At 39.9% G+C, this 16,139-nt stretch overlaps 1 protein-coding gene across 4 annotated transcripts in view; it reads right to left on the bottom strand.

The window, feature by feature from the left end:
- LOC122790313 (keratin, type I cytoskeletal 18-like) overlaps positions 1 to 16,139 on the bottom strand; it is a 508,415-nt gene that overhangs the window by 414,211 nt on the left and 78,065 nt on the right. For all 4 annotated transcript variants that reach the window (XM_044057831.1, XM_044057834.1, XM_044057833.1 and 1 more), the window contains exons 2-3: positions 9,869 to 10,013; positions 8,466 to 8,851 (exon numbers count right to left, since the gene is read on the bottom strand). In XM_044057831.1, coding sequence (XP_043913766.1) covers positions 8,466 to 8,840 — 375 coding nt within the window. In that variant the 5' untranslated portion in view covers positions 8,841 to 8,851; positions 9,869 to 10,013. The remainder of the gene's footprint in view (positions 1 to 8,465; positions 8,852 to 9,868; positions 10,014 to 16,139) is intronic.

Here is a 16,139-nt window from a genome sequence, read left to right as displayed (position 1 = left end):
CACACACACACACTCTTTTGCTTTCATGCATGCATTCAGTCACACATACAGACATACACACACTCATACAGGCATTCACTTATCTGCAATCAGCTGCTAAGCTTCGCGGCTCCCCAGGGTGCAGCAGCGCACAGTTTGGGAACCCGTGATATAGACTGTGAAATGCTAACCTATCTTATGTAACTTGCATTACAGCTTGTCACTGTTAGTTTCTTATATAGTTAATAGTTTGTGAACTTATCTGTATAGCCTCCTGCCTACCTGTATCTTTTGTACTGCTTTTCAATATACCCAGCCTACTTACCAATTCATAACTTCCTACATCTTTCTACTAACCACTCCAATACGGTGGAAAGCCAACTGTGCAGTGCTTGTATGTTTTAATCTGATCAACTGTCTTACCATTACTTGTGTAGCATACCCTGGTACCGATGCACGTCACCAGATCAGCTTCCACCCCTCAACTTATCTCTCTTATCTTGGTGTCACTCTCCATCCTCTCTCCAGTAGTACCCTGCACTCTCTAATCCACTCCAGCTACAACTTTCCATTTATTCAAGTATTTCTGTTCTGTCTACAGCTCCCACCACTCACTTCTAGTTTACCAACTTTAATTCTTCCTACTGCTCCTCAGCCGTTCCTATTTCTCTGATGCTCTATCTGGCTTCTCTGCTGCATCTCTTACCTTAATAGCTAACCTTCTGTACTCCACCCCTCTTCACTAATAGTTCCTGTAAACCTCACCCAATCTGATCCAACCCCTATTAACTAACACCTCCTACTGCTTACCATACTATACCCCCACCCATCTGACCACATCAGTGGTTCCCAAACTTTTTTGATTCTCGGCTCCCTTGCTGAATCCAGGTTTTCCCAAGCCCCCCCCCCACCACGATGCGCATAAAGTGCATATTTCAGTGGTTCCCAAACAGTGCGCTGCGGCGCCCTGGAGAGCCACAGCTTCCTCACAGGGGATCGCGAACTAATAAGCATAGCTGCAAAATAAACTGCGAACAGTTCATGGTTTATTCTACAGTTAAGCTTATTAGTTCACGGCGAGTGTGAGTGAATGCAGGAATGAATCAAATGAAGAATTGGCTGTGTGTGTGTGTGTGTGTGTGTGTGTGTGTGTGTGTGTGTGTGTGAGATCGGAAGAGTGAGAGGGATGTGTGAGTGAATGCAGGTATGAATGAGGAAGTGGCTGTGTGTGTGTGTGTGTGTGTGTGTGAATGTATGCAGGCATGAATGAGGAAGTGTGTGTGTGTGTGTGTGTGTGTGTGTGTGTGTGTGTGTGTGTGTGTGTGAATGCTGGCATGAATGAGGAAGTGACTGTGTGTGTGTGTTTGTGATTCACACCTCTCAACTGTAAAGATTTTCGCAGAATGTCCAGATTTTTGCCTCATATTTTTGGTGTGTTCCTCCTAAAATCTGTACTTTTCTGGCAAATAGTTTAGGATTGAAGTCATTAAATAATGACAAACATTTGAGTTTAAGACTCCACATCCTTCAGAGAATTCATGCTAATGCAAAACCTATTATTCTGTCAACATTCTCAGTTTGTAAGAGCAATATTTCAAATATGTCCCTTTTTGTCCCCCCATCATTTTAGGCTTTGTCCAGATTTTGAGAGAAAAACATCTGAACAAAGCCTAAAATGATGGAGAGACAAATAGGAAGATATTTTAAATATTGCTCTTACAAACTTAGAAAGTTGATAGAATAATAGGTTTTGCATTAGCATGAATTCTCTGAAGGATGTGGCATCTTAAACTCAAATGTTTGTCATTATTTAATGACTTCAGTCCTCAACTATTTGCCAGCAAAGTACAGATTTTAGGAGGAACACACCAAAATTATGAGGAAAATATCTGGACATTCAGTCTCATACACACGCACACACACACACACACACACACACACACACACACACACACTTCCTCATTCATACCTGCATTCATTCACACATCGCTCTCATTGTCTGTTACACCCGCATGCCACACACCCACTTACGCATTCATTCATACATCGCCCTCACTCTCCCGATCTCACACTCACATGCCACACACACACTTACGCATTCATTCATACATTCCTCTCACTCTTCCGATCTCACACATACACACACACACACACAGTCTCTTCCTCATTCATACCTGCATTCATTCACACTTAGCTCTCACTCTCCCAATCTCACACACACACACACACACACACACACACACACTTCTGCGTTCATTCTTGCATTCACTCACACATCGCTCTCACTCTCCCGATCTCACGCACACATGCACACACACACACACACGCACACACACACACGCACACACACACACGCGCACACACACACACACACACACACACACACACACACACACACACACACTCTTTTGCTTTCATGCATGCATTCAGTCACACATACAGACACACACACACTCATACAGGCATTCACTTATCTGCAATCAGCTGCTAAGCTTCGCGGCTCCCCAGGGTGCAGTCTCTTCCTCATTCATACCTGCATTCATTCACACTTAGCTCTCACTCTCCCAATCTCACACACACACACACACACACACACACACACACACACACACACACACACACACTTCTGCGTTCATTCTTGCATTCACTCACACATCGCTCTCACTCTCCCGATCTCACGCACACATGCACACACACACACACACACACACACACACACACACACACACACACACACACACACACACACACACACACACACACACACACACTCTTTTGCTTTCATGCATGCATTCAGTCACACATACAGACACACACACACTCATACAGGCATTCACTTATCTGCAATCAGCTGCTAAGCTTCGCGGCTCCCCAGGGTGCAGCAGCGCACAGTTTGGGAACCCGTGATATAGACTGTTGAAATGCTAACCTATCTTATGTAACTTGCATTATAGCTTGTCACTGTTAGTTTCTGATATAGTTAATAGTGTGTGAATTTATCTGTATAGCCTCCTGCCTACCTGTATCTTTTGTACTGCTTTTCAATATACCCAGCCTACTTACCAATTCATAACTTCCTACATCTTTCTACTAACCACTCCAATACGGTGGAAAGCCAACTGTGCAGTGCTTGTATGTTTTAATCTGCTCAACTGTCTTACCATTACTTGTGTAGCATACCCTGGTACTGATGCACATGACCAGATCAGCTTCCACCCCTCAACTTATCTCTCTTATCTTGGTGTCACTCTCCATCCTCTCTCCAGTAGTACCCTGCACTCTCTAATCCACTCCAGCTACAACTTTCCATTTATTCAAGTATTTCTGTTCTGTCTACAGCTCCCACCACTCACTTCTAGTTTACCAACTTTAATTTTTCCTACTGCTCCTCAGCCGTTTCTATTTCTCTGATGCTCTATCTGGCTTCTCTGCTGCATCTCTTACCTTTATAGCTAACCTTCTGTACTCCACCCCTCTTCACTAATAGTTCCTGTAAACCTCACCCAATCTGATCCAACCCCTATTAACTAACACCTCCTACTGCTTACCATCTGACCACACTCACTAACCCCATCCCCCCCTTCAAACTAAACCCACATAACTTCCCTCATCCACACTTCCAGCACACTCCCATTTCACACCTTACCCCTCAACATGTTCCTCCCTCTCTGCTCATCCTTTCTTCTTTTACTCCTATCTAACCTCATCTCCTATCACACTCAGCTGAACCCACATCTCTACACCCCTCCTCTCAACAAACTACAAATACCAATTACCACTACTCCTCTCCCATATCACCTGCACTCTTCTCTTGCACTGAATACACACTCCCCAAGATCAAATTGCTTTCAGCTGTCTCCCCACAGAACAAAATTAAACACAAATTTCTTTCACCCTACACCATTTTATCTTTTCTCCTCCACCCTCACAACATCTTTCAACTCTCAGGTGATATCCACCCCAACCCTGGCCCACACTTTAACTTATCTTGTCTCATCTCACCAGTGCTACATACACACTTCCACATGCAACTAATTCTAGTCTCAAACACCTCTCCTTCTACTCTATAAACATCCACAGCATCCTTAACAAGACATCTGAATTCCACTCTTGGATAGCTCAACACTCCCCCATCATAATTACTCTTTCAGAAACAAGGCTTAAACTTCATAACACTGAGACTGAATTTCTCCCCTCTGGATACAACATTGTACATCCTGATAGAACTCATAAAAAAGGAAGAGGTTTCACCATCATGTACTCAGACCTCCTAACCTTCCCCCCATAACACCCCACTTCATCTCTTTTCACCCTGCTGAACTCATTATTGATAACTGTAAACTCAGCGACCATAAAACCATAACTATAGCTGCCATCTATATACCCCCTGGAGAAAACATACCAATACTAGAGCAAATACTTCACTGGATATCTGACAATATACCCAACAAAACTATAATATTAGGTGATGTCAACATCAACTGAGTTCTCCTCATGTCTAACACCTCTACTACCAACATCCACCTATATGGTTACACCCGACTTATGTCCTCTCCCACTTTTCTTCATAAACCCACAAATACCTACTCTGTCCTTGACTGGATTATGGTCTCCCATCCTAATCGCTATCACCACCCTGAATCTCTTCCAGTCTCAATCAGTGACCACTCCCCTATAGTGTCCTAAGATACTCCGCAAACCGCTCTCAACCGCACAAACTTAAGGAATGTTGAAAACTAACAAACTTTAACCATGATACTTTTATTAACTATCTCTCCACAATCGATTGATCCTGCCTTTCATCCCTCCCTCTTGATGAAGCTATTCTTCAATTCAACTCCATCTTTCTAAATACACTTAACATCCTTCCAGAACAGTCAAATCACTTCTCCTTGGCTCACTAACTGTACTTGGTCTCTCATCCATAAAATAGATTCTGCCTGGAAACTCTGGATTAAGACTAAATCTCTCACACACCTCCAAAAATATAGAGAACTCTGAAATCTAAGCAAAAAACAGATTAACACTGATAAAAAGAACTTCTATCACACACCCATAATTACTGACCTGAGAAACCCCCCAAAATTCTGAAATACTATTAACCAAATTCTCCACCCTGGTAATCCCTCAACTCCCATCCCCTGCCCTTATAACACAAACCAAGAAACTGCATCCATCTTTAATTCATACTTTATTGATACCATCAGCAAACTTGTGCAAACTACTAACCATACCAACCCCTCAACACCCACCACCCCTTTATACAAAACAGCCCATTCTCATTAAAACCCATCCCAACCAGTTATATCAAAAGGCTACTTCTCAGACTCAAACCATGCTCCCCCTCAGCTGATAACATTCCTCCTCACTTCCTAAAGGCAGCTGCTAACTTCATTGCATATCCAGTCTCCATCCTCATAAACAGCTCAAACACAGAATCCGTTGTCCCAACTCTTTGGAAAAAATTCCATATCATACCAATCCAGAAAGGCAGAAATTCAGAAGAGCTGTCTAATTATTGACCCATTGCCATATACTCTTCGGTCTCTAAAATCCTTTAACACTGTGTTCATAAAGAAATCATGGCCTATCTCACTCAAAAAAACCTGATCACCCCTACCCAGCATGGCTTCTGCCCCCACCACAGTACCACTACCACTCTCTTTTCCTAACTCCATCTCCCTAGCCAGAGACAATAATAAACTAGTGTCCTGCCTCTTCTTAGATATTTCTAAAGCTTTTGACACTATCTCCCAATCCATCCTCCACTCCAAACTGTCTCAACTCAATCTCGCCCCATCAACTAATCTCCTGGTTCAACAGCTACCTCACAAATAGACAGAAATCTGTCAATTGGCTCTCTCTCTTCTATCCCCCCTGTTTCCCCATCAAAATTGGTGTCCCACAAGGCACAGTTCTAGGACCCCTTCTCTTTAACAACCAACTTCACTCTTTCTGTCCTCAGTCATCCCTCATACAATATGCAGATGACTCCTCAATCATCTCCACTGCTGACAACCCCTCCGACCTGCTCACTCTGACATAAACATCTTTAAACCTCACTAAAAATGTCTTTCCGACAATCAGCTCATACTTAACCCTAAAAAGACTAAACTTCCCTTCCTCCCTAAATCCCTCTACCATATTAAATTCTCCATCACCATCTCTTCTCTTAACAACACCACTATAACAGTACCCACACCAAACTCCATGGAGCAATCATAGATGACCAACTTAAATTTGACCTCCATGTACATCAATTTATCAAGAAAACCCACCAAAAGCTGGGCCTTCTGTACAGAAATAAAAGATTCCTCGCACCCAACTTCAGAATTTCACTAGCCCAAGATTACCTTCTCCCTCACCTATTCTATGGCTCACAAATCTTAACTAACCTACAGTCCTCTCTACTCTCCAAACTCAAAACTACCTACAACAAAGTAGCAAGGTTTGCTGCTAATTTGCCCTTAAAATCACGCCACTGTCATGCTCTCAACAGTTTCAACTGGCTTGAGTTTCCCACTCAACTCTTATGTATGCCATTTCTCATCATCCATTCTATCCTGAACAAGCTCTCCTTCTGCCCTAGCCTATCCGCTCTTGTCTCCCTCTACACCCCCCCTAAAGCCCTCAGAAGCTCTGATCAATGTCTCTCAGAAACATTTCCCATGTCCATGAATTCAAGAAAACTCTTAAAAACCACCTAAACAGCACCTGGTCTTGTCTTTGTAATCACCCCACCTGAACCCTTCCCTCCCTCCCACATTCCTTTCTTTCCTCTCCTTCCCCTCTTTATCTATGTAACACTAACCACCTAACAAATTAATTAACAGTCACCTACTTGTAATCATTCTGTTCACTTCCTAACTTCTGGTAACATGATGCCTATATCCCACCTGCAACTGTCTCATAAGTAACACACTCATACACTATTGCTGCAAAACATAAGCATTTGAAAAGCACAGTTCTCCATGGAGGAACTATCCTTACGGTATTTTCTTTTTGCTAGCTTATTGTCACTACCTGCCTCAAGATAAATATCTTATACTACATGTATTTCTTACTGATTTTTTAAATTGTACCTAAAAGAACAGCTGCTCATTTACTCTATTGTTTATTTTTTGTCATCTAATGCAATTATGTAAATTTTTATTGTATAATTAAGTCAATTTCTATAATTTTTTCTTAATTGTACTGTGGAACTTTTCTCCCCGGGCCTCTGCCGAAAAAGGGCACTAGCCCAGTCAACAAGTGTCAAATAAAGAAATAAATAAATAAACAAATATGCAGTTTGGAGTGTGGCTCTCAGCTGGGATGGGGCAGCATGAACATAGAGTCAGAGACACTCTGAGATGCTGCCTTTGCCTTTCGAATTCTGGCCTCTGATCTCTTCCCATGCCCACTCATCTCATGTTGTCTTGCTATGGCATCATAGATTTTCCTCAACCACAAGTATCTATAAACCACATCTAATCATTTTGCTGTGGTGACATCATAGTTTTTTCTCAGCTCACCAGTATAACTATAATTATGTTAATAACAGGTAGTTAATAAGCCTAAAAATATGAATCCTCTAGGCAGCAGTTCTCTGTATTGCTAATATACATGGCCTGCAAAACAAAACAAAACAAAAAAACAAAACACTATTATGAGAACACATAGCTAACATGAATGTAAACTCACTGCATTGTGCGCAGATTATTTTCAGCATTTTTCTGGCAGACTGCTGTCTTTATTAACTAATTGAAGGAAAGTAGAAGTGTGCTAATGTATATTATTTAGACCTAAAACAAGGTCACTCAAATATCTATATTTTAAAATGCTGATTTGTTTCTACATTTCATTGTTCCACAAGCCTTTAGAGGAAAAAAATAAATCAAAAATAATATATATATATATATATATATATATATATATATATATATATATATATATATTAAATGTGCACTCTTTTCTGCAAACCAGACGTCAGTCACCGCAGAAGTACTAATGTTTATAAACATGAATGCAACATGCATCAGTGTGCATTCACAGTTTTGAAAGCTTTGTTTCCTATTTAGCAGGAGTAATTCTGAAATGATTTTCTTTGCTCTTATATCTATGATATCTTGCCCAAAATTTGTAACACTAGTGGAAGTACATGAAGCTGTGTAATTCTCCTTCATGTGTTTTCCTTAAAATATAACCATTTTAAATGCGACTCCACCTTCTACTTAAACTAGTATGATATTGTAAGTTAAATTGCTTGCAGTTAGTAAAATGATACAGAATTAGACATGGAATAACAGTTCTAGTGCAGTATTTTTATCTTTGAGATAGTGGTAATGCAGAAATAATTCTTTTTAGAGTTCAACTACCTTTTTTATCTACCAGAATAATGAAAGTGCTTTTAATTACTCACAGTCATGGTTATTTATAAACCTAAAATGTCATTAAACAAACTGATCCCTTATGATATTATATAATATGGGTGACAAAGGGCATACCTGTTCTTTAAAAGCAGCAGCTTCTGAATACTTTGTGTCAAAGTCTACAGTGACTGGAGTCCTTTGAATAAGTAAGCCTTGAATCTGCCTTTCCAGCTTATGATTTGCTTCCTCCAGGGCATGCACTTTTTCCAGATAGCTTGCCAAACGGTCATTCAGATTTTGCATTGTCAGTTTCTCATTGGTTGCCAGTACATCATTACTGAACCCAGCAAGGCCAGCAGTAGCCCCATGAACTGCAGAAGACAGCATGGGGAAAGAGCTAGTGGAAATAGGCTGTTGTGATCTGGATACTAGGTTCCCATGGAAAGACCTGCTTGAGAAGACAGGTCTGCGATTAGATTTAATGTTTTGTACAGGGTATGTAGAGAACATTCTGTTGTCAGCTGAAACAGAGAAAAATAAAACATTAACTTCAAAATATTCTTTTCTGTCTCAGTATTGTTATTACATCAGTGCAGTCAGTTGTAATACAGCAAAGATTGTGCAACACTTTTTTTAAAATGTAACTCTGTAGCCTTTATAAATAAAGTTGTGATCTTGGCTATTCAGAAACAATGCCAGTGAAGCTACTGCTATGACTTACTCATAATGATAATAATAATATAAATTGCTTTCTCTAAGAATACATTTGGACTGTGATTGCTATAGCAGAAGACTGAATTTTCTGGTCAGGTTTCAGTATAATCCAAAAGATGATACAACTGTATGAAATAAAGCTAAATTATTATCTGTATAAAGAGCCCACAAAGGGTGAATATAATTCATATCATGACGCCAGTCTAATTCCACAAATCTCAGGTCAAAGGGAACAATTTATTAGGTATTTATGCTAATCCACTGCTCTTATCTAGTACTTTTAATCATGTCCATAAATCATTTAGCAAACAGAAATTTCACCTTTTCAGATTCCTAGAGATTTCAATTGCTTACAGAGAATTTCAGTGGTAGGCAGCTGAAGAAGCTCTTAAATGTCAAAAGTGTGACTGAACCTTGTGCAGAAACTGACGTGTTTTCCTTGAGCAGAATTTAAAAGTCATTTACTCATGTCCACCATTATAAGAGCAGTAAATGTTAATTGAACTGAAACTAGGTGTGTGTGTGTATATGTATGTATGTATGCATGTGCATATACATTTGTTGCAAGCAATGTTAAAAAGTATGAAGTAAAGTAAATATTTGACGGCTTGTAACGTGTCATTACATACAACTTAATGGAAAATTAAATACAGTTTCAGTGGAAACATTTGAATTATTAACCCTGAGATCCTCAGGAATATTTATGTTTTTTATTTTTATTTTGTATTACATATAGATAAACAGATTACCAAATGGACATTAAAGAGATGTGTATAACTAGATACAAATTCCGATATAACATATAGGTGATTACAAATACTTACTGAAGTAACAGGATATGCTGTTGAACAGGACTGAAACACTCCTTTCCTCTCTGCTCCTCTTTGTTTATAGGGCTGTGCACTGCTGAGCTGTGTATCTTTAACTGCTGAACGTTTTATATGGCACCATCAGGCAGGTGAATGAAACCTGTCGGAAAAAAGGGTGGTGCTGTGAGGAGCTTTAAACCTATAGCCACAAGTATTTGCTAGACAAACCCATATCCAGCAGAGAAACATTTGCCTGTGTAAAGTACAAACTCATTCTAAACATAGCTAGGTGGCTTAACAGGAACATATGATGAACAACGTTAGCATTCAAGTCATAAAATGTTCAGGGAAATACAGTAACATGGATCAAACTGCATTGCTCCCATCTGCGTCATCATTTTTTAATATTCATCTTGTTTGCTTATTCCACAACTTCTCACTTTCTGAAACTTGCATGGATTGTGTTTAGATTTCCTTTCAATTACTTAGGCTTATTATTTATTATGTCCTTATACTCCCTTGTTTTCCACTTTTCTCACTGTACTATCAAAATTACTTCAGTCTCATAATCTGTCTGGGCCATTCCTGCAGCATGACGTATCCTCACCAGTAAAGAACATTCCACAGGAAGGTCTGTTAGGAGCAAGATCACCTGAAGCTGCCCTAAAGACAACATTTTCATGCCGAGGTGTAAAGCCTACTTGAGGATAGTGTAATAAATGATAGGTACTGCTAAAAGGATAGATGTTTTTCCTTAGTGCTGCTCTAATCTATAATGTCATGAGGCTTGCTGTTGCTGGAATGTATGCTGACATTGACTGGCGTTGACTCTTTGAAGCTGAAGAAACTGACTTCTGCAGTTAATGCAGAAGCTTCAGATGACCCATGTGCAGGTTCATCCAGTTTCTGCATGCCATCAAGGAACAGAGCCTTGCCTCTGAGTTTCTGCTCCTCACTGTCCATCCATCGCAAACAGAACTGTGGATGCACTATGCTAGCCAGAATGAGCTCTTCATGCTCCAAAAGGTGATTGAACCGAACCTCAGTGCCTTTAAGAATAGCATCAACTAGCAGGACAACAAGCTTCACAGACTGCCTGACTTCGGACAACTTGTTTTTCAGGCACGTAATGGTGGGGATCAGGATTCCCAAGAAGCTTTTCAGCTCTGACTGCAGGATGTTCAGAGCCATTGCCAGGGGCTGCATTGCTTGCACAAACTCAGCAACAAAGGTAATTTCTGCAAGCCTGAAGATGACAATTCCAATCTGTTCACATATCTCATTCAGCAAGCCTTCACCCTGAGTTGCAATTAGGTGAATTCTCCCCATTGCGTAGAAAGCGGGATTCCATTGTGTTGCATTGGGAATAATCAATGCCGCATCACACTTATTTCAAGCCACCTCAGCAGCTTGGGTGCTGTGACTAGCCTTGTTCCAAGCAGCATAGCATTTGGCCATGGTGCTTTGCATGATCTTTTTATACTATGCATCATTACAAGCAGATTCAGCAGCTTGTATTCCAACTGGATTCAATGTGTGTGTCTCACATCTCAGATGGGGAGGCAGTGAATAGGTGTTCTTGCTTTGCCCTGAATGACTGGCTGTCACACTGTTGTAAATCACTTCACCATCATCATCCTCATCTTGGGACAGAATGCTGGTAGTCTCAGATTTCTCACATTCTGAGAAGACAGTGAAAGCCTTTACAAAATTGCTGCCATTGTCAGTAATTGTTGCACACACCTTTTGATCTGTCTTGTACTTTATGAGAATGCTCTCAAGAGTTGATGCTATGAGATCATATGTATGCCTTCCCTGTAATCTCCAGCATGACAAAGCAGCTGACTTTTCTTTGAAGTGTGTCACAGTCGATCCAGTGGGTGGTGACACCAAAGAAACTACGATTCTGATGGGTCCAAATGTCAGCCATAGTGTGCTGCATACTATCAACATTCATGCTGGAAGAAGCTGCAAGCATGTTCTTATCATTCGTAAGCATATTCGTGTACTTTTCTATAAGATCATATAACTGCCAAATCTTTGTTTTTGCTTAAAGGTAAATCACTGTCTCAAAGCAAAATCTTTCTCATTGTATCATTATTAACACCACACACAAGCTTGTATTTTATCAACTAATCTCTCAGATCACCAAATCTGCACATTTTTGACTTGTTTCTCAAGTCAGTTATATATGCTGCAAAAATGTCTTCTGGCTTTTGATCTCTAGTGTAAAATAGTGCCTTTCCACTATAATATTCATTTGGGGGTTGCATACTTCTCTAAATTTACGTTTTAAGCACTCAGTCTTCCCACGTTTCAGCCTCTATCACAATATGGCAGTCATCCCCTTCTCTGCATACACAGCAGGTACATACACAAATGAATGTTCTCTCTCAATGGCTTCTGAACAAGTTAAATTGAGCAGAAAAAGCAGCCTGTATGAAAATACCATATTCTTGCTCAAACACTCTCCAGTTTTCAGCAATATTATTATCAAACACAGGCGGATCAGGTCTGTGAAATCCCTCTGCCATGCCAAATAAATTTCAAGCACACACTAAGTACTTGTAATTGTATTCAGCTGAACAACAGACTCTTCAAAATAACTGTACTCTTTGAAAAGACTGTGCTGTAATACTGCACACGCTGCCAACACTTTGCAGACTTTACTTTGAATAGCTTTAGTTAATGTGAAAAAGTAGAACATTGTGAAAAAAGTAATTTTCTCTTTTTTGTACATTTTATATGATTCTGATATTGTTTCAAATGTTTCTGTAATTATTTCAAGTACTTTTTTCAGTATGTCGCAATTTTGAACATTTTGTTTATTCAGTAATTTGTTTGGAATGCTTTGCTTTATATTCATTGAGGGAAAAATCATTTAAATGAGTTTAAGAACCTGGAAATATTTTCTGACCTGTTTACCAGTCATTTGTAGTCGTTTAAGCCACTCATATATTCCTCCATTTCTGATTGTGCACCTCATGGTTTTAAGAAGTTTTGACTTTGGATCCCATTCTGAACATGTTACTCGTCTTGTGTATTTAAATAAGATGATGAGGCTTGGGTGTTCATTTAAGATGCTTATTACACGCAAATACATCAGGATGGATGACTGGAACATAAAACATAAGCGAACTAGCTAACTGACTGACTGCTATACACATACATGCTTTCACTCCAGCTGCTTACACAAAATGGCACTCTGCACATGCTCAGTACTTTCTGTGCATGTGCCCATGAACTACAATGGGTTTAAAAGTACAACATACACACTATGATCTACACTCCCTGTGTTTGAGTGGGTTTCTTCAGGGTGTTCTGGTTTCCTCCCACATTCCCAAGACATGCTGCAGGTGGATTAGACATTCTAAATTGACTTTAGGTGTGTGTGCATGTGCCTTCTGAAGAAGGCTGAATGCTGGGCTGGCAACTCAACAATGTAAAACTCCACTGCCACTTGTTCTGCAGACTGATGATCCACCGTGGTGATCCCCAACGGGCACAGCCAAAAGGAGAAGACGACGACGATCAGTCTTTATAGCTAGAGAGTCACAGATAATAATGAAACCAAACCAGCCAGCAGCACAAGACCTATAAAAATCTATCACATTTTGTCTATTTTGAGCAACTAAAAATAAAAACCTGAAAAGAATTTTAAATAGAACATAAAATATTGTCAGGACAAAAGTTGGTTGATCATAGATCCACTTGAAGCGTCCTGCTTGGTGCAGTGGGTTAGGGCATCGGGTGAGTTTGATTCCGACTGATGGTGGTATGAAGAACCAATGCCATTATACAAGGTAAGTATATGATTTCTAGCAGGCTAGAATTGTCCCAGTGTTAGGGGATATTTTAGTGGGCGAGAGTCCCACAGTACCAGGGCAGGGCTGTAGTCTGGTCATCATTAGCTTTCACCTCCTTGCAGTGCTAAAAAAAATGAAGTCAATTTTGCTCCATACTAATTCTAATGATCTATTATCAATGCTACATGCCAACATTATGTTGCAATTTTTTTTATCCAAATTGCAGCTTCAAAGTATCTATTACCTCCTAACATCTGATTACTATTCATACTATATAGGGACCCCGGAAGTTTTACATCCCTCTTTAGGAGGCTATATCACCCACGTTGAGAACCACTGGTTTAAGCAAAAGTAACTAGTTACTAAAAAAGTAATACATTACTATTACTAGTTACTATTTTGAAAAGGTAACTAGTTATATTACTAGTTACTAGAAATTGTAATATATTACAGTAATATATTACTTATTGTAATAGATTACTCCCATCACTGAGTGTACATGATGTGTACACCTTATGGTAACATTTTCAAATTCCAAGATAGTCCTAACATGGTACCTTTGTATGAAGACATGTGGTGCTGGATTGGGGCTGTCTCCATGGCCGTGCTGCATGGTAATGATACAGTCCAAGAGAGAGCATACGCTAATTAGCCATGTACTCCCTTCCCCATAGCTGTCTTAGGGAAAGCATCTGCATACTGAGTGATTCACAGAATTGCTTAGCTGTGTAGATTAGCACAGTACCTTCTTCCATAGTGTGGTAGTGAACACTGCCAAAAGGCTGCGTTCATCACACAAGAGGTAAGTGTTGAGGACTTTATGGGTAAGATAGTTTTGGGGAGGGTGTTCATGAGTGAGTGTATGTCTACGTTTCTGTCTGCTTGGGAGGTAGGGGTAGAGGAGATGGGGGGGCAGGTCAGATAAGGTGTATGTGTATGGATGAAAGGATGTTTGTGTCAGTACGATCATGTGGGTAAGGGTACTGTGTATGTGTATGCATGGATGAAAGGATGTTTGGGTCAGTGCGATCATGTGGGTGGGGGTGCTGTGTGTGCTTGCGTGGGTTAGGGTGGCTATCATACCTTCACACATCCCTAGACTAATAAACAGAAATATATAGCATTGGATGGGGGGAAACACTAACCACAAGAGATTACTCTTAATTTTTGTGCCCTAGCAGCATTTTAACTGTAGTGGGATTGGGATAGAGTGTGGGGAAACATTACCCAACAGGGATTGCTGTAAATGTCTTGTGCCCTAATGGCAGTTTAGAAGTATGAGGATGGGGGGAATGCTAGACAAAAAGGATTTGTGTTAGAGAATATAATTAAAAAATAGTATAGAAATACTTAGGGGGAAAAAGGACCTGAACCATGCACCCTTGTCATAACAAATACATTAGTGCAGTAGGTCTTTATTACATATTTTTTAGGAACAAATGCATTATGCAATGTCTGCAACACATCACATGTGAGGGGAAGGGATGGAAATAGAGGCATATCTCTAAACCTCATAAGCTTTTGCTCTATCATGAAATTATTTTAGGATATGAAGTGTAAAACTCAAATGTTTAACATTATGAACTGATGTAATCATCCCTGAATTGCATGGGCAGGGGAAAAGGAGCCATTGTGGACACTGTTAGATGCCACAGGAAGTACTCACCTGCACTACATGGTAAGTAAAGTCAATCAGAGACATGTAAATTAGCCGATAATGAGGTTAATGTGTTTCTGAATCACAAAATACTGCATTGGGGTAACAGGGACTTTTTACTGTGGGCAGTAATGCTCACATTTGGATCCTCATAACTCCCAAGGTGTGTCTTCTGTAGCTACATTGCTGACATAACTGGTCAGACCTCAAAAGATCATAGCTTTTTTTGTGCCAAAACTGAAACCACAGAATTTTTCTCTGTACTTAAGACTTCATATTGTTGCCTCCCACCACTCGTGTAACATTTGAAAAAAGTGCAGATCTCTGTAAATGTTGCCCTGTACACCTTATTGTATATTTAATTTTCGGGTCTTTCCCATAGAACCACAAGAAGAGTATTTCTCTGTATTCTAATATGAATACCACCTCAATCTTCATGAAAACAAGCCATTCCTATGGGACTAAGGCAGTCAACAGAGTTAAATAATTAAAAAAAAAAACACCATGCTGTATGCAGATCTATGTTGTAGACATTAAGACCGTTTAAAACATTTTAAGCTGCATCAACCATATTTTTTCTGAGATATTCATTTAATAATTTTCTGAAACCTGCTTTAATCTATTCAGGGTTGTGGAGGGAAATGGAAGCCTGTTGTAGTAGTAATACTCATAAAACAGAGACTTTAGCCTGGATAGGACAATAGTTTATTTCTGGGTATAGCCACACGAACTGCTAATTTAGAGAATTACTAATAAACCTGCCTGCATACCTTTCAGATTTGGAAGGGATACCAAGGCCATGGCAAAAACCTCCCAAGGTTCA

This window comes from Protopterus annectens, chromosome 16.part0 (genome assembly GCF_019279795.1).
Source record: "Protopterus annectens isolate FY-2018-M chromosome 16.part0, PAN1.0, whole genome shotgun sequence".
NCBI lineage: Eukaryota > Metazoa > Chordata > Ceratodontiformes > Protopteridae > Protopterus > Protopterus annectens.
Note: the sequence above shows the minus strand (reverse complement) of the source record. Positions and strands in the feature narration are given on the sequence as shown.